The following is a 19,736-nucleotide window of genomic DNA, read 5'->3' as shown; positions in this document are numbered from 1 at the left end:
AGGAGTTCCGATTGTTACGGTGTTGTTCTATATTTAAATCTTTTCGGACTAAGCTGACGAAACCATAGTGTAAACTGATTGCACATTGTGCTTGGCATATTCAGCTTTCGTTACACATTAAGCATCTGGAATCTTCATTAATCGCTTTGAGGACTTACGGAGCTGTATAAGCACAATGAATCTGACCTTGTTTTCAACCTCAAATTAGTACTAATTTTATGGAAAACCTATACAGTATATTTGCGTGTATAATGCGCAGATTTTAACGATAAGGTACTCAGAATGATTACTCAGTTACTGTTTTATTCTGTTGTAACCAGATTGATTACGATTGTAGGTTATACCGGTAAGAACTGTGAAACACCAATCAGAGCTTGTGATTCCAGTCCTTGTTTTAATGATGGAGTTTGCAGTAACAATGATGATGGTTCTTTTACCTGCTTCTGTAATCAAGGTAAGCTTCTTATTAAACCTTCAAATGAGCAACTTGAAGTAATGCGCCTCAGTGATGACGTTATGTAAACCTTCGACACGGTGTCAAAAGGATCGTCAATTGCTCAACCTAATCCTTAAAGCAAAATGTTTTTAATTATTTCCTTTTTGTGTGGAAAACGTATCTTAATGCAAATCTCTGACCAATCATTGGTATCTTTCATATTTTTTAAGTTTCGTGACTCAATTCGAAACAATTCGATTAACATCCATTCGAATATTTCAGGTCGTTTTTCTGGAGGTCGATGTGAGAATGATATAAACGACTGTAGTATTAACTCGTGTTTAAATAACGGATCTTGCTACGATGATATAGGATCATTCTCTTGTGTTTGTCCAATCTTCAGTGGCTTCACTGGTGGCAGGTAAGCACATTTGAGAATTGCTTATTGGTAGGAAAAAGATCACTCAAAGTTTGTATCACATACTGGCTCTTTGTGAACAAATGATGCCTGATTTATTTTATTTGGGGCTTGTGATTACTTAATAGTTGTTCTGAGTTATGAAAGTGGATGGTCCGACATGTGGGATATATGACTATAGTGATGCTTATTTCATCGTTTCAGTTGTCAAAGATCACGAGATGTGTGCAGCGAACAGCCCTGTCAGAACAGTGGACAATGTATAGCCTCTGGTAATATCCGACGAAAGTGTGTTTGTCAGTTGGGCTATACTGGCGACAATTGCGAAGCCCAGATCAGTAAGTATTATGTGAGGAAGTCAGGGATTATTACTGAGCAGGATTCATTCAAAAGATAGCAAAGCTTTATTGCTCTTTTTTAAGTCAATCCTTCTTCAAGGGGAAGAAACCATTATCTGACTAGCAGGGAAGTAACTCTTGTTAAGAAAGATCTTATCCAGACCACAATATTACCGTACAAACTAGAGCTCAAGACATGCTTGAGTGGATTAATCTCAGTAGAAGGGCACTGGATGATCTGTACTGCTTGACACGATGGATCACAAGGTAGAATTTCCAAAATAAAGGTGCCAGTCTTCTACATTAACATAAAACAGAGCTTTTAAATGCGTTATATCTGATGATATCACTTGCTACTCGAAGGTTATAAGAGCTAAATTGTATCCTGTTATATTGTAATTTCAGATGAATGTAGCTCTTCTCCATGTCGCAATAGGGGGACCTGTATAGATCAACAGAACAGATATGAATGTCGCTGTATGCAGGGTTATACTGGTAGTAATTGTGAGATACTATCCGATCCTTGTTCAACGTTCGTCTGCAACAATGGCGACTGTCTCTATAATTACCAAACAGCAACCACTGACTGCGTCTGTTTCTATGGTTACGAAAAAGGTTTGTGGTATTATGTCTTTAACATTTGATGTTTCGGAATCTGAAACAACATTGTTGATCATTTGATCATGTTAATATTTTTTTAGAATCAGAAGATCAGTTGTTACAGAAGAGCAGATCTTTAATTTGTAAACCAACTTTTTGAAATTGACACGTATCGGTGCCAACCCGTTGATTTTAAGATCCGGAGACGGTCCCTTTTCTTACTTTTTTTATATTCCATTTGTGCTATTTCTCAATATAAAATTGCAGAGGACTTTAATTTACCTGTAAGATGATAATCAAACTATGTTTGAATCTTTTCAGTGAACGGACAATGTCAAGCAATCAATCCGTGTCAAAGTTCACCATGTAAAAATGGTGGAACCTGTCGCCCTGGTAACTCGACCTATACATGTGACTGTTTGGCCGGGTATGAAGGGACCCAGTGTCAACAGAATCGAGATGACTGTGCGTCCTCGCCGTGTAAAAATGGAGCGACCTGTGTTGATCAACTCAATGACTATCGATGTGAATGTGATATCAATAAACCAGATACCAGAGGTTAGTTATGTGATGAAGTGGATGAAGATGGATTGATTCATCTCATAAGGATATCAGAAATTTCGTATTTGATGCCAACGATCGTAAAAGTCTCATCTTCGCTCTAATTCTTTATTCTTATTTACTTACTATTTAGGAGTCAGAAAGGGCCGCAATGCTGCAATTTTAGGAAATTTCTTCGACCTCCATAAAATCTGCATGCGAATATCTATTCCGAGACCTTTTATCCATAAACTTTTCAATCCAGGACTTGTTATCCATAATATCCGACCCAGGACTATAATTATCCATGAAATATCCAATGCAGGACATGTTATCCGTACACTTTCCTATCCATAAATCTTCCAATTGAAGACTTAACCACAAATGTTCTTTCATTTTCCAGGTAAGAACTGCGAGGACCAGGTAAACAGCTGTTCATCAAATCCTTGTAAGGGCAATAACACAAAAAGCTGCACGGACCATCTCGGGTATTACGAGTGTGATTGTTATAATGGATACAGTGGACTGAATTGTCAGGTAAGGAAGATGCTGGTGGACAAGACTGTCCCAGAGTTTGTTCTTCTACCCCAGAAGCATTAAGCTCCTGAGTCAAAGTCCAAAAAACATGTGAAAAACTCCTGTCCCCTAGTATGAACAAGCCTGTCCAGAAGATATTTTTTCTACCAAGATTAAGCATTAAGCGACCGAGCCTGTCCAAGAGATCATTTTTCTACCCCAGAAGCTTTAAGCTCCTAAGTCCAAGTTCACTGTCTTCAAAAAGGTGCAGGTGGCATAGGACGGAAGACCTCATCCATTTCATTTATTTTCATTTATTTTCATTTTTTAGTCCATGTAAAAAATACATTATTGATTTTCATTTGGTGGGTGTCGTCATTTGAATGGTATTGCATTTTTCTATTTTTATCTTTCAGGATCTGGTCAATCATTGTGCCAGTTATCCCTGCTTACATGGTGGCTCCTGTACCAATATCTTTGGAGGCTATAAGTGTTTGTGTACGGCTACGTATACTGGTAGTAGATGCGAGAGGGCCACTGATTTCTGTACACAAGAATCGTGTCGTAATGGTGGTCAATGTATCAGTACAGATACTGGATATGTCTGCAGGTCGGTTCATTTTCAGCTTGATGTATTGTTAACCAGAATGTACGTCACAATCTTTTAAATTGCAAAGATACACTTTCTTATCAAATTCAAGTACAACAGGTCTCATCAAAATAATTATATTGCCGTCCTTGGAATATCTTAAATATTGTCCAAGTGATTTCAATTTTTTCCACCAGCGTTCTTTCTTGATGGCTACTCTCAGAATGGTTCATACATTTCGGGACAATTATTTCTTCAGTATCTAAACATCCAGAATAAAATGCTACTTCTACACATCCTACCTCGGCCAATCCTACCCAGTCTATGACAATAATAGATAATTTAATATTTATTTCAGTTGTAAGAACGGTTTTAAAGGACAGTTTTGTGAGAATACTTATGATCTGTGTTCTAAAGCCAACCCTTGTGTTGGAACTGGTAGTATCTGTTCTTACGATGGTACCAGATTCACCTGTCAATGCTCAGGAGGTAGGTATTGTATTGTTCAATTCTAGATGTCTTTGAAAGAGTCACTCTGTAAATTACTCATTTGACTTTGTAAATCGTTCCAAAGAATCAGCCTGCTCCTAAGCTTGCAGCTTTCCTGTGATTCCCTAATAGGCTTAATCCTGATTTTTTTTTGTCGTGTTTCAATTTCAGGTTATACAGGGGATTACTGTGAGTTCAGAAACAACGTCTGCTCCGATTCCAGATGTCTCCATGGTGGAACGTGCCTCGAGGTCGGAGGTCAACCTCAATGCCAGTGTGCTAGTGGTAAGAAGCTGTATCTTGCTTTTTGGGTTTTTTTTATTGATCATCCTGGGTCCAAGTCCATTGATTGGATATTTTTCAAATTTTTACGTTTTTTTGGTGTAAAAAAACTACTTTAAGTTAATAAGCGGATTTAAGAAAAATAAACGCCACATTGTAGAGAAATATGTCTCCTACGTGTTCCTGAGGTTTCAACTAAAAATATCGAGTCTTTATGAGGCCCAACACCAAAACTCGTTTAAGCTGATCTCTTAACATTTACATGCAAGCTTAATTCATTTTTTATTTAACTTTTTCAATACAAATATAGATATAAATGACATATTTTAGAAATATTTCCAGGTATAATTTTTTGATAATGAAAATTGTCCATACGTTGACCTTGTTATTATCAACAATTTTATTTTTATGGGCTCCGGTTGCACTTGTGGAGGAGTAAAATAACACAGTGAATTTCAATACAAGTTCCTTGTTTACATAAAATACAGCATCTATTAACAATGTTTACATAATAAGATTATTCAGTATTGAAGTTGGCGAATCGGCGAATTACAAACACCAGCATGAATAACATAATACAGAACCATATTTGGACTTGGGCTCATTAATATTCATGAAAGCAAGAGGATTTGCCGCCAAAATGGCTTATACATATTAATGAGGGAAATAACCTAAACGTCATAGCCTATAGACTCAATTCAGCCATTTCGATAACTTGACTAAGTTATCAAATAATTAACACTGCCAACACGAATTCGTATTCTAAACATAAACATGGATGACTAATGCACATTCTGAGACATGATCAATACAAATAAAAGTTAAACTTTACCTGTGAAAGAGAACAATTTCAATACAAGATCCTTTTTTAACACAGCATAAAATACAAAATGAATCTCCAAAGCAGAAGATTATTACCTCCCTTTACCGGTTAACCATATGCTTCAGACCACAGCAATATCCAGAAATTTATGTACCTCTCTCACCTATACACGGTAACACATCCTGCCCTTTTGATGCACGACAACCGTTTAAATACAGTATGTCCCTTTAATGTTATTTGTATTTACAGGCTATACAGGATCATTATGTGAGACCAACATCAACGACTGTACCACTACATCTTGTGGACAAGGTGCCCAGTGTATTGATGGTGTCAATACCTTTACTTGTGAATGTGAATCGGGCAAGATTGGTCGCAACTGTGATAAAGGTACGTGTTTTTCTCGATCCAATCGACTTCTTACTCCTATTAGTTCAGTGTGTAAGCGCTCTTTGTTATACCACCTTTTCCAAAACTAGCTGTCCTGATGAGGATTTTGCATCCAAGTATGATTTGACACTCAAATTCTTCTTAAATATTCTGATCTGAGCTATGTTTGGATTCTTTGTCATAGCTGTCTAGCTAAATATTTGCTTTGCTACCTGATGGGGCTCAACTATCCGTAACCCTTTTCAGAATTGAAATTTGATCTCAGGCTCACTACAATTAACTATTTACTTTCAGACTTGACGTATGATTTTGATATGACGTTATCCAAATCAGGGCAGTTTTTGGCATCTGATTATTTTATCCTACCCCAGAGACTACAGTCTACTACTATGTTTAGTTTATCGTTCTGGGTGAGGTATTCTAAATCAACAGATCCTGGTCTCATCCTGACCATGTATGGAACGAGGTAAGATTTATATTTCAAAAATTGTTGTCATGCTCTTCTGTAGTTCAGAGCGGTACAGACTGGATAGGACTTATGTATTGTACGTTGGATATATAACATATTTTATTCATTGAAGTTCAAAACTATACAACAGTTAGATTTCTTAGATTTACTCAATAAGACGAGATACGCGATATATTCGCAATTATACGGTATGAAATAAATAATATAGTTGAATTGTCATCTTATTAGTAACCACATTACTGTGGCCATTGTTTTTTCAGATCTCAAGACAAACTGGCTGAATCTTTCGAGATATTGAGGATAGTTCGAGATAAAGTTACAGCTTATATCGGAAACACCCAGTCCATATCTTACAGTGAAGCTGATATAGATGATGGGAAATGGCATCATGTGGTGGTAACATGGGACGGGACCTTCCCACTGCTAACTCTATATATAGACAATACGGAAGTTGAAGCTTTGAATTATGTGCTGAATCCACCTTTACCTACTTAGTAAGTATTAGGTCAAAGCTTTGTCTTTCATTGTCACTTGATTCTGGTGCGACAAATAGACGAAACTCCGATTTTAACTCGTGGGAAACCTCTGTGATACTGGTCGGAGAGGCTGTCCTGGCCAAATTTCCTGTATTATTCACTGCATTGGGCTACATGTCTATATAGTAGAACGTAAACCTCCATTCTATGTTACCCGTCTTCATTTGCTCACATGGTGCAGAAAAGTAGGACGTAAAACTCCATTCATTTCATTTCCATTCTATGTTATTCCTATCCAAATTGTGATATTCTATTTACAGTATATGGTTTGTTCTTGGAGGAACTTACGATGTAACAACCAACAAAATAGATCAATCCAAGTCTATGATTGGTCGAATGAGCCGTCTTTTCGTGACGCCATCTGTATTGTCGGCTGCTGATAGGCTCTCCTTGTCGTATGCTCTAAGCTTCGTTCCCGCCAATCATATTCAAGGCTTCACAGTCGGGATGTTGGATGGCGTCAATGCTTTGGTGGATCATAACAGCGAGTTGAATCCATCTGGTTGCTATAGAAACAAAACCTGTCCTCCCTTATTATCAGGTTAGTTCCTTTATTTTCATAACATTCATAACATATTTGTCGGAACCAAACATTATCGGAAAGCCATTACAACGTTTTTTCGGAAATTCCACATATTGGGAATATCAGGGGTCCATGTGCTACAGGTCTACGAATCGAAAAAAACAGTAGACGCAGCTGTCCTGGGAGAAAGCCTGATTTGGACATAATTATAGGGCGTAGAACAAAATTTTATTTGGGAAAGTCCTAGTTCAGTCTGGAGAAGAGTGGGACATGAAACTTTTGAAATGAAATGATAATAATGATTTTTGGATCAATTTATTTCAGCTGGTTCTAAAGCTAGCGTTTCAGTATGTCCGTCTGATATGATGACGGTATCAGCCAGAGTCAGTAGACCAACATGGCCTCAACCCATCTTCACCAATACTGACGTCATCAGGACTAACTATATCTCCGGTGGTAAGTTAATATTTTGAATATATTTGACATAAGCTTTATATTTTCAGATGTTCACATAAAAGTTAAATCGCTGCCTCGTGCTTTATTCTGCATAGAAGTTTTAATGCTTATTTAATTTCTTTTCGAGATGAAATGAATTTTCCATGAACACTAGACCAAAGTACATTTGAACATATTTTGTTATTCGCATCCCCTTAAAATTCATTTTGTCATCCTACAAAGACTAAACTGATCAGAGAGGTCGGACCCTCAGCAGATCAGGCCTTATAACTCATGCGTGGAAAATAAGAGTTTTAACCATCTCATGAAGACGGGTAAGATAGAATGGAGTTTTACGTTCTACTATATAGACATGCAACCCCATGCAGTCTATTCATACCGTATAATTGCGAATATATCGCGTATCTCGTCTTATTGAGTAAATCTAAGAAATATAACTGTTGTATAGTTTTGAACTTCAATGAATAAAATATGTTATATATCCAACGTACAATACATAAGTCCTATCCAGTCTGTACCGCTCTGAACTACAGAAGAGCATGACAACAATTCATGGAGTTTTAACCATCTCATTTTTTTTTGTCAGGTGAACCCATGTCGTGGAAGACTTACTCTATAGCGTTTGGTGGATATGATACTCAAGGCAATGCTGATGTCTGTTCTTATAATCTTTACAATAGAAGTATGTTTACCTATTTACTTTCAGAGTTTAACCAGAGTGTTTTTACATCTCCATTGGGCTTCAATGATGCAGAAAAATAGAACGTAAAACTCCTTACATTCCAATTCCACTGGGCTCCATTAATTCTTTTCAGTCAGACAGAATGGCCTTCTTCAGAATGCATAAAAGAATTGCAAAGTGGTGGAGACACAAAATTGCTCCGATGTTGGCTCTCTTCCTATTCTGCCCTTTTACATTATTTTTATTCAATGTTTTATTTCTGGAGTATTCTATTATTTCATTTGTTCCCTGCAATGAATAATATATCTCCCTTTCGTACAGGAGCGGCATGTCCAGTACCAAAGAAGCCACTGCTAGGTACTATCAACTGTGTGTCTATCCAGGCTGGTGTAAGGTGTACAGTAACTTGTGGAGAGAACCAACGTCTAGCCGAACCTACCCCTGTATACTATAGCTGTGGATTTTTCAACGCCTATAATGAGAATATCCTAACGTATAGATATCCCTCGTGTACTTGTAAGTAAATCAAAAGAATATAGAAATAAAGGAATCGGTAGTTAAATTTAATGATATACACACTCGAACCTAGAGATCACAGTCAAAATCAAGATCTTGAAAAAGTTACTGACAAAATAGGATAGCAGAAATCAGAAAGTTCACATGCTTTTGAAAAGCTTAAACGCATCGAGTATGAGAAAAAAGTAGTGCTTCCGGGAATTTCTTTGTAAAGCGCATTATAAAAAGCATTAGCTCAATACGGTATTGCATTTGGAGTACATTTCCTGATATCGGACGAATAAAACCAACTCTTCCTTTCTTTTCAGCTTGTGAAGCCCCAAAATTGGACGTCGAAATATCAATGACCTTTGACCTTCAAGCATCTTGCACATCTATTGGTGAGAGTGTCATTGCATCCGGAGTTCGATCTAGCCTGAACGATCTTAACACACGCCTGAACCAGCAACTTTGTGGTGGAAACGACTGCTCCAGTATCAGTATTAGTGCTAGGTGCAGCATCGTTGGCCAAGACGTGAATATCGTTGTCAGAATGTTCTCTTTGAGGTAAGATATCTAATTCTTTCTGAAATTCCTGGAATCACGATGATTATATACAATTGTTGAACGAGAGTTATTGCCCTTGATACAAACAGTAATAGATGTTACTTGTATTTATTGCCCATATTTTAAACAATATTATGTATTTGTAGATCGACCATGACAGTTAACCGTTTACCAGTGTCTACAGCTAATGTTCTAGCCTCGTCAATAATAGATGATACTGCTATCACTGTCAATGTAAGTTTAATGCTCCATTTCTTTGAATTTTCACACGTTCCATATGATTCCTTCCGTACGTAATCCCATGTTATGCTTACACTAGAGTTTAGAAGAATTGAAATCCATGGGTAAAATCCATAATGGCACAGAATTTTCTTTGTCTACCCCATCGTAGAAACGACTCTTCATAATGCTATCACTGTCAATGGAATTTTAATGCTCCATTTGTTTGAATTTTCACACCTTTCATATGATTTATATTTATTTCAGCTCGGTACGCTGGATAGAATGAGTTATGATTTACAGTCGACCAGAATCTGTGAAGTGGGAAGACAATTAGTGAGTGACTGCTGTGGTAAGTCTAACTAACCCCAGGTTACCTCCCTTCCATCAACTCTTATGTCGTCCACAGTATATCAGAACATAGAGACACTAATTCATTGCATATTTCAATTTTCCAATAGTAAGTGTGCCTAAGTGTCTACTTGATAACGATTTTGTACTGATTATGGAGTTTTCAAGCATTGTTTCACCTTTGCAGTCTAAATGTACGTTATAATCTGCACTTAATCAATTCAATTTCTGGTTTTCAACACTTTTGATTTTTCGGACGGTTATTGGCATGTAATTTAATTATTTGAATTTTATACTGATATGACCAAGAATTATTCAGCATTCAATACCTCTGTAAAGAAATTTACAAAATCAAACCCAGTTTTATGCCTTCCTATCAGTTTTTTTTATTTTGTTGTTTTAGCTGAATGTGGTTTTGGTACATACTACGATACAAGCAGATCAACGTGTGTACAGTGTCAGCGTGGAACATATCTAGATACTAAAGGAGTTATCTTCACCAGTACAGCAGAAGTTGCCTCCCCTTGTAAAGCCTGTCCAGGTGGAATGACCACAGCCTTAACTGGTTCTCAGACAGTCGATGAGTGTAAAGGTAGGTTTTGAATTACATTTATGTTTATTGGTGTTTTTGGAGATGTAAATGATATTATGATGTTTGGTGATCTCATAAAAGCACTGGTCAAGGTCACAATGTAAAAGTTCATGATGAAAATAAAGTGCAAGCTCAGGTTAAGGAAAACAGATATGGAAATAACATTGTGGTGTGACTGCATGTTTACATTTTACAAATCTTAGAAAAATATAGTAAACAAAATACTGCATGCAATATTAAGAACAAAAAAAAATGGGACATCTTGCTTGTCATCTCATGAAATTGTGTTTCCCATCAAGCTAAATGAACTATACTGCATGAACTGACTGTTAACGGGTTTGTATAGGTTGAATCACTTTTTAAGCATGAAAAGAAAGAAATCACTGCCGCCAATGATTGCATGTTAAATTTGCATGTCACCGTAAAATATTTGTGATTTTTTCTGAAGATCCACGTGACCTGCCTACGGATGACACATATATACCTGTTGGTAAGATATGGTAGAATTTAGCCTTTTGATATTTTTCTTTTTTAGATTAGAAATGATTTTCTATCCATTTTGTTATTGTGATTTTGATTTTGGTTTTATAGATTTAAAGATTTAAGAAATATTGATTGAGATTGCTAGCAAACTTTAATTGGCTCTTTCAGAATATCATTTTGTTTTTGTTTTGACGTTAAAGATTTGGGTTTTTTTACACAGCACAAATGCTTCTTTAGAAGTAGAACATTCTTTTATTTTTCAGCACTTGAGCTTTTTTGTGTTAGAAATCTTCTTTGAATGGGTTTATCTAAAGAATGCCCTTTAGGGGGTAGGATGGGGATATGTTTCATATTTTTATTTGCTTGGTAGTAAGGATCAATCATGCTCTCCTTAGTATACTTCCCCATGCAGATTTGTATAACTATTTGACGACTTTGTCACTATTGGACAGAAGAAACACTTTAAGTACCTATTTGGTGTCGCGGTAGCTCAACAAATTAGATTTTGGCATAGGTCAAAATGATAGCTTGACATTGTAAAAGGCTAGTTGTTTTGATGAGACATTAAGTATGTGTAACAGCTTGGGAACGGTGTTGCCAGTTTATAAGTCTTATCGAAAATTAGGTACTGAACACCACACCTTACATGTTTTCACGATGCTCTCTCTTTACTATCTTACACATTTATCAATTTATTTTTTATTGATTACAGATTCGTGTTCACCAGGACGGTTCTACAATCTAACTATAGGACGATGTGAAGATTGCCCTGCAGGCTACTTTCAGGAAACTGCCGGTACCTTCTTCTGTCAACCATGTTCCATTACCAGTACTACCGCTAATAACGGTTCCATGTCTTCCTCCGATTGTGTCTGTAAGTCATTTATTTCTTACCTCAGTCTTAAAGTTATTGATCACCGAATGGTAAGCTAGTCATTCAGTCAGTCAGTCCTGCCAATGCCTTACAAGATAGGATGACAAGTACAACTGATATGTAGAGACGAACCCTTGTCTTACCTCAAATAGAACAATTACTATAACAAGGCAATTAGGCGCCGTAGGTTCGAAAATGGACGGATGTCACTTCCATTACCTTCCAAGACTCTTTTGGGCATTTATCATTTTGGATGCTATGCTTTTCCAGTTTCAAAACATTTAAAAGTATTTCTTTGTAATTACAGTAGCCTCATCCATTGCACCAGAAACCACTACTCCTCTGTCAGAGGGTACTGATTGTAAGTATCTTATCAATATGTTAAGAAGTAGCGGGTGTCCCTAGGCCATTCAGAGCATGCTCACTCTTCTAGAACACAGAATGCCACTCTACAACTTGGTTTGTAGGACTGCACCGAGGGGCGTATCTAGAAAATTCATGAGGAGGGGGACACAAATAATAGATGTCGGGCGAGGCCCGAGTGACCTGGTCTGCCCTTGTCCCCCCAAGAAGTCAATGGGTTGCATGAGGCCTGAGATGAATTTGGAGCATTGGGGTGGGATGGGGGGAAGGGGGGGACTATGAACTATGGAGAGACAACAGCTGATTAAAATTCGTATCAAAATGGGGACTTGTTGAATAATATTTGAGCACTCCTTTGATGAACTGTTACATTGAATATTCAGTCAAGTCGTCTGTATACCAGAAACAAATTAAACTTTGAAAACTGTAAAATGAGAGATTTAAACGGTATACTATTGAACAATAAGTTGCTTTCTTGATCTAATGATCTAAAGGCTCATTGAATATTAATTCAGAACTCTTCTTAGTAACACAAATATTAAAAGTGTAAAGTGAAAACTGACTACTTCCCCCATTGAACCCCAAGTTGTAAAATGGTTACACGGTCTATGAATAAATGAAAAAGAAATAGTATCAAGATATAAAGAAAGAGAAATGGTTTATTTACTATGTTACCAGGTATCTATTGAACTGAAGGTTATGTGTTTATGTCTATTATAGTTTTGAATAGCTCTAGAAAATAAGATCGTATTGATCTCTGGTTTAGACTCGATCACTATATATAATTCACCTCTTTAGATCGAAGTGGGCCATTATAATCGGCGTATATTGAAATTGATTTTTATAGGCCTAGTCTTGCACTTTAAGGACAAAGGCCATGGCCATTGCATAGTTTTTTGTTATGTGAATACTAGATATGTGAAATTAAGAATTTGGCTTATTTGGACTCTTGATAGTGTCACGATTTTGTTAATTCAATGTGCCTTATATGATCACGTTTACTCCCGATTGATAGGTTTACGTTTGCTGTCAATGTGCCTGAACATGTAGGAGTTTAGATCTGTGCAGTATTTAGTTCAAATATTCGGAATATCTGAAGTGTTGTAAAGAATCGTTTTAAATTGAAGTTTGCTATTAACCGCTATAACCACAGAAAACTGTCATTGATCAAAACACAGCCTGCTTGCTAGTTGAACACGATATATATATATATATATAATGGTTGTGTTAGTATTATAAGGATTTGATATTTAACTGTTAAGCTAAGTGATATGGTAAACTAATTAACGTGTATCTGACTTGCCATTCATCTTTTAAGTATTCTGCTTGAGTGATATAAGGAATGGGTGAGTGGGGAGTTATGGTTTATGGGAAATATTTATCCTATATGTATATCCTTCACAAGGGGTTGCTCACTTGACCTTTCCTCCCAATTCAAACAGCATAAAAAGTTTTATTCAAATGAATTGATTTAATACTTAAAACATTTAGGTTAGGGTATAATAGTGCACAGCAGTTCATGTTGAATTCTCTCTGAGTATAGTACAGTGTAATATAAAACTGTATTTCATTAGCTCTATAAGGAGGAGGACGTAGTTTGGTATTTCATTGACTTTATAAGAGGTATAAAACTGTACATATCTGTATTTCATTGGCTCTTTCATGAGATGGACGTAAATCTGTGTTCCATAAGCTCTATCAGTAGGACGTTTTATAGGGAGTAGTATGTAAAGCTGTATGTCTTACGCTCTATAAGGGATAGGAAGTAAAACTGTATTTCATTAGCTCTATAAAGAGATGATGTAAAACTGTAGTTCATTAGCTCTATAAGGCGATAGATGTAAAACTGTATTTCATTAGCTCTCTAAGGCGATATATGTAAAACTGTATTTCATTAGCTCTATAAGGAGATAGACGTAAAACTGTATTTCATTAGCTCTATAAGGAGATAGACGTAAAACTGTATATCATTAGCTCTATAAGGAGATAGATGTAAAACTGTATTTCATTAGCTCTATAAGGCGATAGATGTAAAACTGTATTTCATTAGCTCTATAAGGAGATAGACGTAAAACTGTATTTCATGAGCTCTAAAAGGAGATGATGTAAAACTGTATTTCATTAGCTCTATAAGGCGATAGATGTAAAACTGTATTTCATTAGCTCTATAAGGAGATAGATGTAAAACTGTATTTCATTAGCTCTATAAGGAGATGATGTAAAACTGTATTTCATTAGCTCTATAAGGCGATAGATGTAAAACTGTATTTCATTAGCTCTATAAGGAGATAGATGTAAAACTGTATTTCATTAGCTCTATAACGAGTTGTGGTAGCTTTATATGCCGTGGGATATAAAACAGTATTTCATTATCTCTATAAGGGGTATAAAAGTTAAACTTCATTCATTTTCTCTATAAAGAGTTTGTCGTAGCAATTTCATAAGTTTTATAAGTAGAATATTATATTCAAACTGTGCTTTAATTATATTTCAGCGCCATCTGTAGGGGCCAGTACAGGAAGTGATATTTGGTCAGGGGAGGTAATCGCTCTAGCAGTGATAGCAGTACTAGTAATCATAGTATTGATTTTAGTTATACTATGTGTTTGTTGTCGAGGCTGTCTACAGTCTATATGTAAGTATATTTATTTAATATAGTCATGTTCAGCATTTTGTTGAATCGTCTCAGAGGCAGTGGCTCAACTACTATAGGTTCCTGGAAAAAACTAAACAACCAGCTATACTTGTATATAAATGAGTAAAATAACATAATAAATTGATTTGCAGACTGGTCTCATTCCCGGGGCCACTTAAGTGCACGGGCCCCCGATATAGTTTAGCCACTGCAAATGAGATTTTTATATTGATTGTACCAAACTTTTACGTTTATTACCGCAAATACTCTATAACTGTTTTGAAACTGATGGTATTAGGCTAAGAAATTCAATTTTATGACAAATTTGTGAACAATATCAGGTATTATACAGAATACATATATCGTTCATGCATTTGCAAATTCTTTCATATACCCGGAGCAAAAAAACGGGATGAAAAACTCCATTTCGTTTGCATGATCATTGATATTACAAATAATATGATTAATTTCTTTTATTTCAGAGTATACAAAATATAATTGTATATTCCAAATTTTTGTATATTGTGTATACTAGTGCAATAAGGTATTCCAAAAAATAAAAAAAAAATAATAAAAGTAAAATAACTGTTCAGTTTTTTTATCAGCCCAAATAAGTCTATAAGACATACTTTTAATTTTATATTAAACATTTTTTGAAATATTAAAAGATTTGTTAAGAAAATATCATTACTTATAAATATAAACTGATATTGAAAAATGTAAAACAATTTTAATAAATATAAAACACATAAATAAATATAAATAGACAATATTTTGCATAAGGAAAAAACATTTTTTTGAAAAATATATAATTTATTTAATAAAAGATTTTTCCAAACATTGTTAAAGAAATTTTCTACAGTATGATTGAAAAATGTTTGAAAATGATATTCACAAATAATATTTAATAATTATAATGAATATTCAGTATTTGACAAACTTTTTAATATTTTAAAAATGTTTAGTATAAAATTTTAAAAAATTATCGTGGTACGTGGGCCATCTTTGTGACGGATTCGATTCTAGCACACTGCATAAACCGTCCATGTGATCTTGTTACTTGTTATTTTTACCAGTGTATGGGCTTACACCAGTAAATGTTTCTACTGTTTACGTTATTGTTACTCAACATTACACGCTATGTGTATGCGAACGCGAACCTGTCCAGTTATTGGGTTGGGGTTTAAAAAGAGCTCATACAATACGTTGGGATTAAACAATCGATTGTCAAGTCAAAGACACTAAATATTTTATTATATATATTGCCAGGTCCATGTTGCGTGACCAAAGTGTCACCAGTAGAGAAGACTCAATGGCAGTATGTGAATAGGTTCGGGGAAACCAACTTGAAGTTTGTCAGCTATAAACTGTCGGATATTAGACGAAAGAAGCTGGAGAAGGAGGCGTTGATGAAGGCGGAAGAGCCGAGGAAGATTTCTATACAGGTTCCTGTGTTCGAGGAGAAACTCGATGGAAAGTAAGTGATCACATCTAGTTTATTGCCTTGTTAATCTTCAAGACTAATTATTGTTGAAATTTACGTGTAAGATACAGATCTGTAGATCAATATCATAAAGATCAGCATGATGTAAAATTTCATTTCATTGACCCAATTATTGCTGAACTGTGCATGTGAAATGCCTGAAAGAAGACGATATAACTCCAAGTTGATTGCAATTATCCAGTAAGATACGGAGCAGTAGGACGTAAAGCACCATTTCCTGATGGTTTTAGTAGCCGAACACTATACGCGTTCATTATATTCGCTAGCAAGAAATAAAACTAAGATTTAAAACACCATCGTGTTTTTACCAACCAGTAAGGCTCAGAACGTAAAACTCTATTTCATTTTACAAGCCCAGTATAAAACTTTCTCAGCCAAAACTGTAACAGAAGAGTTTTACTTATATTCCAATTCCCTTGCATGTATTGACTCTTAAACTATTGCCATTTCAGGGTCAAGAAGAAATCTCTCCATGTTTCTCGACCAACGAGTGGACGTCCACCACAGTCTACCAGCATCCCAATCTTCAGTGTGAACTCTCCAGGACATTATCAGAATCAACCCAAACCCCTACCCCCGTTACCCGACCGTATTAAAAACACTCCTCCTAACAGTCCAATAACAATACGCCGTCCACCCAGTGCCTTCAATAAACCTCGTGTTCAGCCCACAGAAGATGACTATAAAGACTTCATATTGCGGAATAATACCCAGGCTACGGACAGTCGTATAACTATTGATTCGGATGAGGAGGATTATAGATAGACCCTGTGTTTCAGACTTGTGGTTTTTGCGGAGGATCACCTGTTTCGTGCCTAATAAGATAAAATGTCGATTTTGTGAGTTCATCATTAACTGAATATAAAAGATACTCCTAGTTCATACTAAGACTAGAAGCCTAATTCAATGTTCCAGCTAGTGTTTACAATCAGTCAAAATCAGACCATTTCTTTCGATTTGTTTCCAGGAAGAAACCGAATTGGTTATTATTTATTATTGTTACAACCAATCAGATGTCCCAAAGTCATCGCAAGAGAATCTTGAGTTATGGTACCTCTCGTGGATGTTGATTTGGCTCCATTTTCTGAGTAACAGCACACATTTCATTTGGCATTAGCGATTGTTTAACTCTGGTAATTCATCCGGAGTTTCACCAACCAAATTTGACTCTAAGCTCGCTTATATTTCTTAAGCCTTAAAATTCCGTTATAGAAAGAAATTTTTATAGCTGATATCCAGCCGACTGTATTCTTGCCCTTATTAAAACGACCTCATTTTCACACTGTTATCATTGTTTTTGTAAATATCTTTGTTATTTGTTACTTAATTGTCTCTGTGATATCAATTTGTTATTTTCATTTTTATTCGTTTGCCTTGTATATTTTCTATTGTATCATTTTATTGTAAGTAAGCTATACTGAAGTTGGTGCCAAGCTAATTTCATCAATTTAAGTGTGGCTCGTTTCGAGCTTTTAATAGGAATCTATTGTAAATCAAAACTTAACTATTTATTTACTAATATATTTTTCCTTTTTTCGCCTGTGGGTCTCTGCACTCAATGTAGGATGGGACTTTCAAGTGCTCATTTCAATTTGATTGCAAGAGAAAGGGATATTTCTATAATCCAATGTGAATTTGAATTGTCCTTCAACATCTTCGTTTCGACCTTCTTGCAGTTCGCAAAGGACTTTTGGGATTCAATCTGCAAGCCCCGACCAGGCAAAAAATGAATGGTTTTTGATACTGTTCATATTAGGTGCGGCTTTTAGTGGAGTTTATAATCTTGGTGTTGCCTTTCGATTTATTTTATCTTTTACTTATTGGAGAATTCGTCCAATTTTTAACTGTATATGTTCATGATTGTACAACATCGTAATTGTACATTTGTAAATATAGATCAAGTTTTTACTAAAACTTTGATGGGTTCCTTTGACAACACTGAATATTTCAGCTTTCAATATTCCGTAAAAATCTCTACTTCTAATAGCCTATACTGTATTCTGAACAGACTATAACTTTCATTTAATTGAAGTTGTACAACGAAATCGTCTTTTTATCATTGGATCCCAGCTGTGCCACTATTTAAGTTAATCACTATTTAGAAAATGTTATACCTTAATATCGTATATTTGCGAGTATATTGCGCAGATTTATGGTATTCTAGTAAATTAAACACAGCTTTCTGAACTAATTATTTCCTGCTGTATGTTTGGACCTGTCTCAGTTTGAACTGTGTATATATGAAATAATTTTATCAATATTTTTATGACCATACTGTGATATTTGCTACGTGATATATTTTTATATTTGGGGGGTTGTAAACTATGTAATGGGGATTTATTTAAATAAAGATTTATTAAACTTACGTATACACGTTTAGTCAAGTTAATATCGGTAATAACCTTTTTCACGACGGATAGTTAATAATGCAATATTGAATAAAGATACGGGTTACTTGATGGCATTTGCTTGGTTACGTCATGAAAATGCCAGTCGTGGGTTCTAATGTCGGATGTTGTGTAAAAGTGCGATGACCATGAATAAGTCATCTTCTCTCAAAATTTGACACTGGCTATCAACGTCAAATAAAAGTAAAGGGAAAAGAAATATCACGAACCAAATAAATTTAAATAATAAAACTTTATGAAAGTTAATAAACGTTAGTAAAACTGTACACAATAAATCACAAAATATATTACATATAAAAATATATTATGCTAATGAGCAATTATTAATATCTATCAAAATAACAATATCACGAAATTTACATATCATTATAATAATCTTAGAATACTGATAAATAAACAGCACAATACAAGTATATACATCACTTGGACTATAATCCTAAGTTTTTTCATGTGTCTTTTGAATTGACCCTTGATATTAGACCGAAAAATCTGTCTTTTTATCCAGCCTCTGGTAGCTATTTTGAAAGTTGTCTGCTCTACGCCAGCCGATAACTGTCCAAATATCTCTCACAGGCTGGAATATAGCACGGTGATTCTAACTACTTTGATATGTGTCTTTTGGACTGGCCTTGGATATGTGTCTTTTCAATTGACTTTTGATATGTGGTTTCAAAAAATTGACAAAGCACTATTATCGTTTAATATTCTTCGCGTGACATCTGACTTTTGAAATTTGGTTTACGGTTGGGACGTATTTGACTAATTTCACTATATACATTGCTTGGAGAGATACAGAGATACAACATAGTATAAAAATTGCTATTGAAAATGGGGATACTGTTTTCTGAGGTACTTTTGTGAACAACCAAAAATAATGGTGGCATAATGAAGCTACGCCTATTTGGTCCTTCGATACGATGGACTGTCATGCCCGTAGCTAGTCCAGCGTAGTTGTTTTGAAGAGAGACTCAACTATAACGACTCAACAAGTTATTTAAGTTATCTGAATATTTTAGCCCCCCCCCCCCTCTAGCTACGGACCTGTGGACTGTACGTGTTTTGCATGTGCATAGATGTGTTTGTCCGACTACGATAACGTTGTATTGGTATCTTCGTTGAAACATTACCAGAAAACTCTATACGTTCAATACAAACCTA

The 19,736-nt window shown here is 35.5% G+C and overlaps 1 protein-coding gene across 1 annotated transcript in view; it reads left to right on the top strand.

Moving 5' to 3' along the window:
• The window catches only part of LOTGIDRAFT_234340 (hypothetical protein), a gene marked incomplete at both ends in the record, with an annotated part of 31,905 nt that extends 14,970 nt beyond the window's left edge, over positions 1-16,935 (top strand). The window contains 25 exons of the mRNA XM_009061643.1: positions 338-454; positions 719-857; positions 1,059-1,192; positions 1,598-1,807; positions 2,114-2,350; positions 2,736-2,869; positions 3,265-3,458; positions 3,796-3,926; positions 4,098-4,211; positions 5,281-5,421; positions 5,716-5,887; positions 6,151-6,384; positions 6,687-6,967; positions 7,274-7,405; positions 7,992-8,087; positions 8,409-8,603; positions 8,912-9,149; positions 9,296-9,383; positions 9,636-9,720; positions 10,123-10,311; positions 11,507-11,668; positions 11,976-12,029; positions 14,526-14,666; positions 15,936-16,143; positions 16,623-16,935. Of these exons, the coding sequence (XP_009059891.1) occupies positions 338-454; positions 719-857; positions 1,059-1,192; positions 1,598-1,807; positions 2,114-2,350; positions 2,736-2,869; positions 3,265-3,458; positions 3,796-3,926; positions 4,098-4,211; positions 5,281-5,421; positions 5,716-5,887; positions 6,151-6,384; positions 6,687-6,967; positions 7,274-7,405; positions 7,992-8,087; positions 8,409-8,603; positions 8,912-9,149; positions 9,296-9,383; positions 9,636-9,720; positions 10,123-10,311; positions 11,507-11,668; positions 11,976-12,029; positions 14,526-14,666; positions 15,936-16,143; positions 16,623-16,935 (4,139 nt within the window). The remainder of the gene's footprint in view (positions 1-337; positions 455-718; positions 858-1,058; positions 1,193-1,597; positions 1,808-2,113; positions 2,351-2,735; positions 2,870-3,264; positions 3,459-3,795; positions 3,927-4,097; positions 4,212-5,280; positions 5,422-5,715; positions 5,888-6,150; positions 6,385-6,686; positions 6,968-7,273; positions 7,406-7,991; positions 8,088-8,408; positions 8,604-8,911; positions 9,150-9,295; positions 9,384-9,635; positions 9,721-10,122; positions 10,312-11,506; positions 11,669-11,975; positions 12,030-14,525; positions 14,667-15,935; positions 16,144-16,622) is intronic.
• Between the last annotated feature and the right edge of the window lie 2,801 nt (positions 16,936-19,736).

The sequence above is a fragment of the Lottia gigantea genome (genome assembly GCF_000327385.1).
Source record: "Lottia gigantea unplaced genomic scaffold LOTGIsca_49, whole genome shotgun sequence".
Lineage (NCBI taxonomy): Eukaryota > Metazoa > Mollusca > Gastropoda > Lottiidae > Lottia > Lottia gigantea.
Note: the sequence above shows the minus strand (reverse complement) of the source record. Positions and strands in the feature narration are given on the sequence as shown.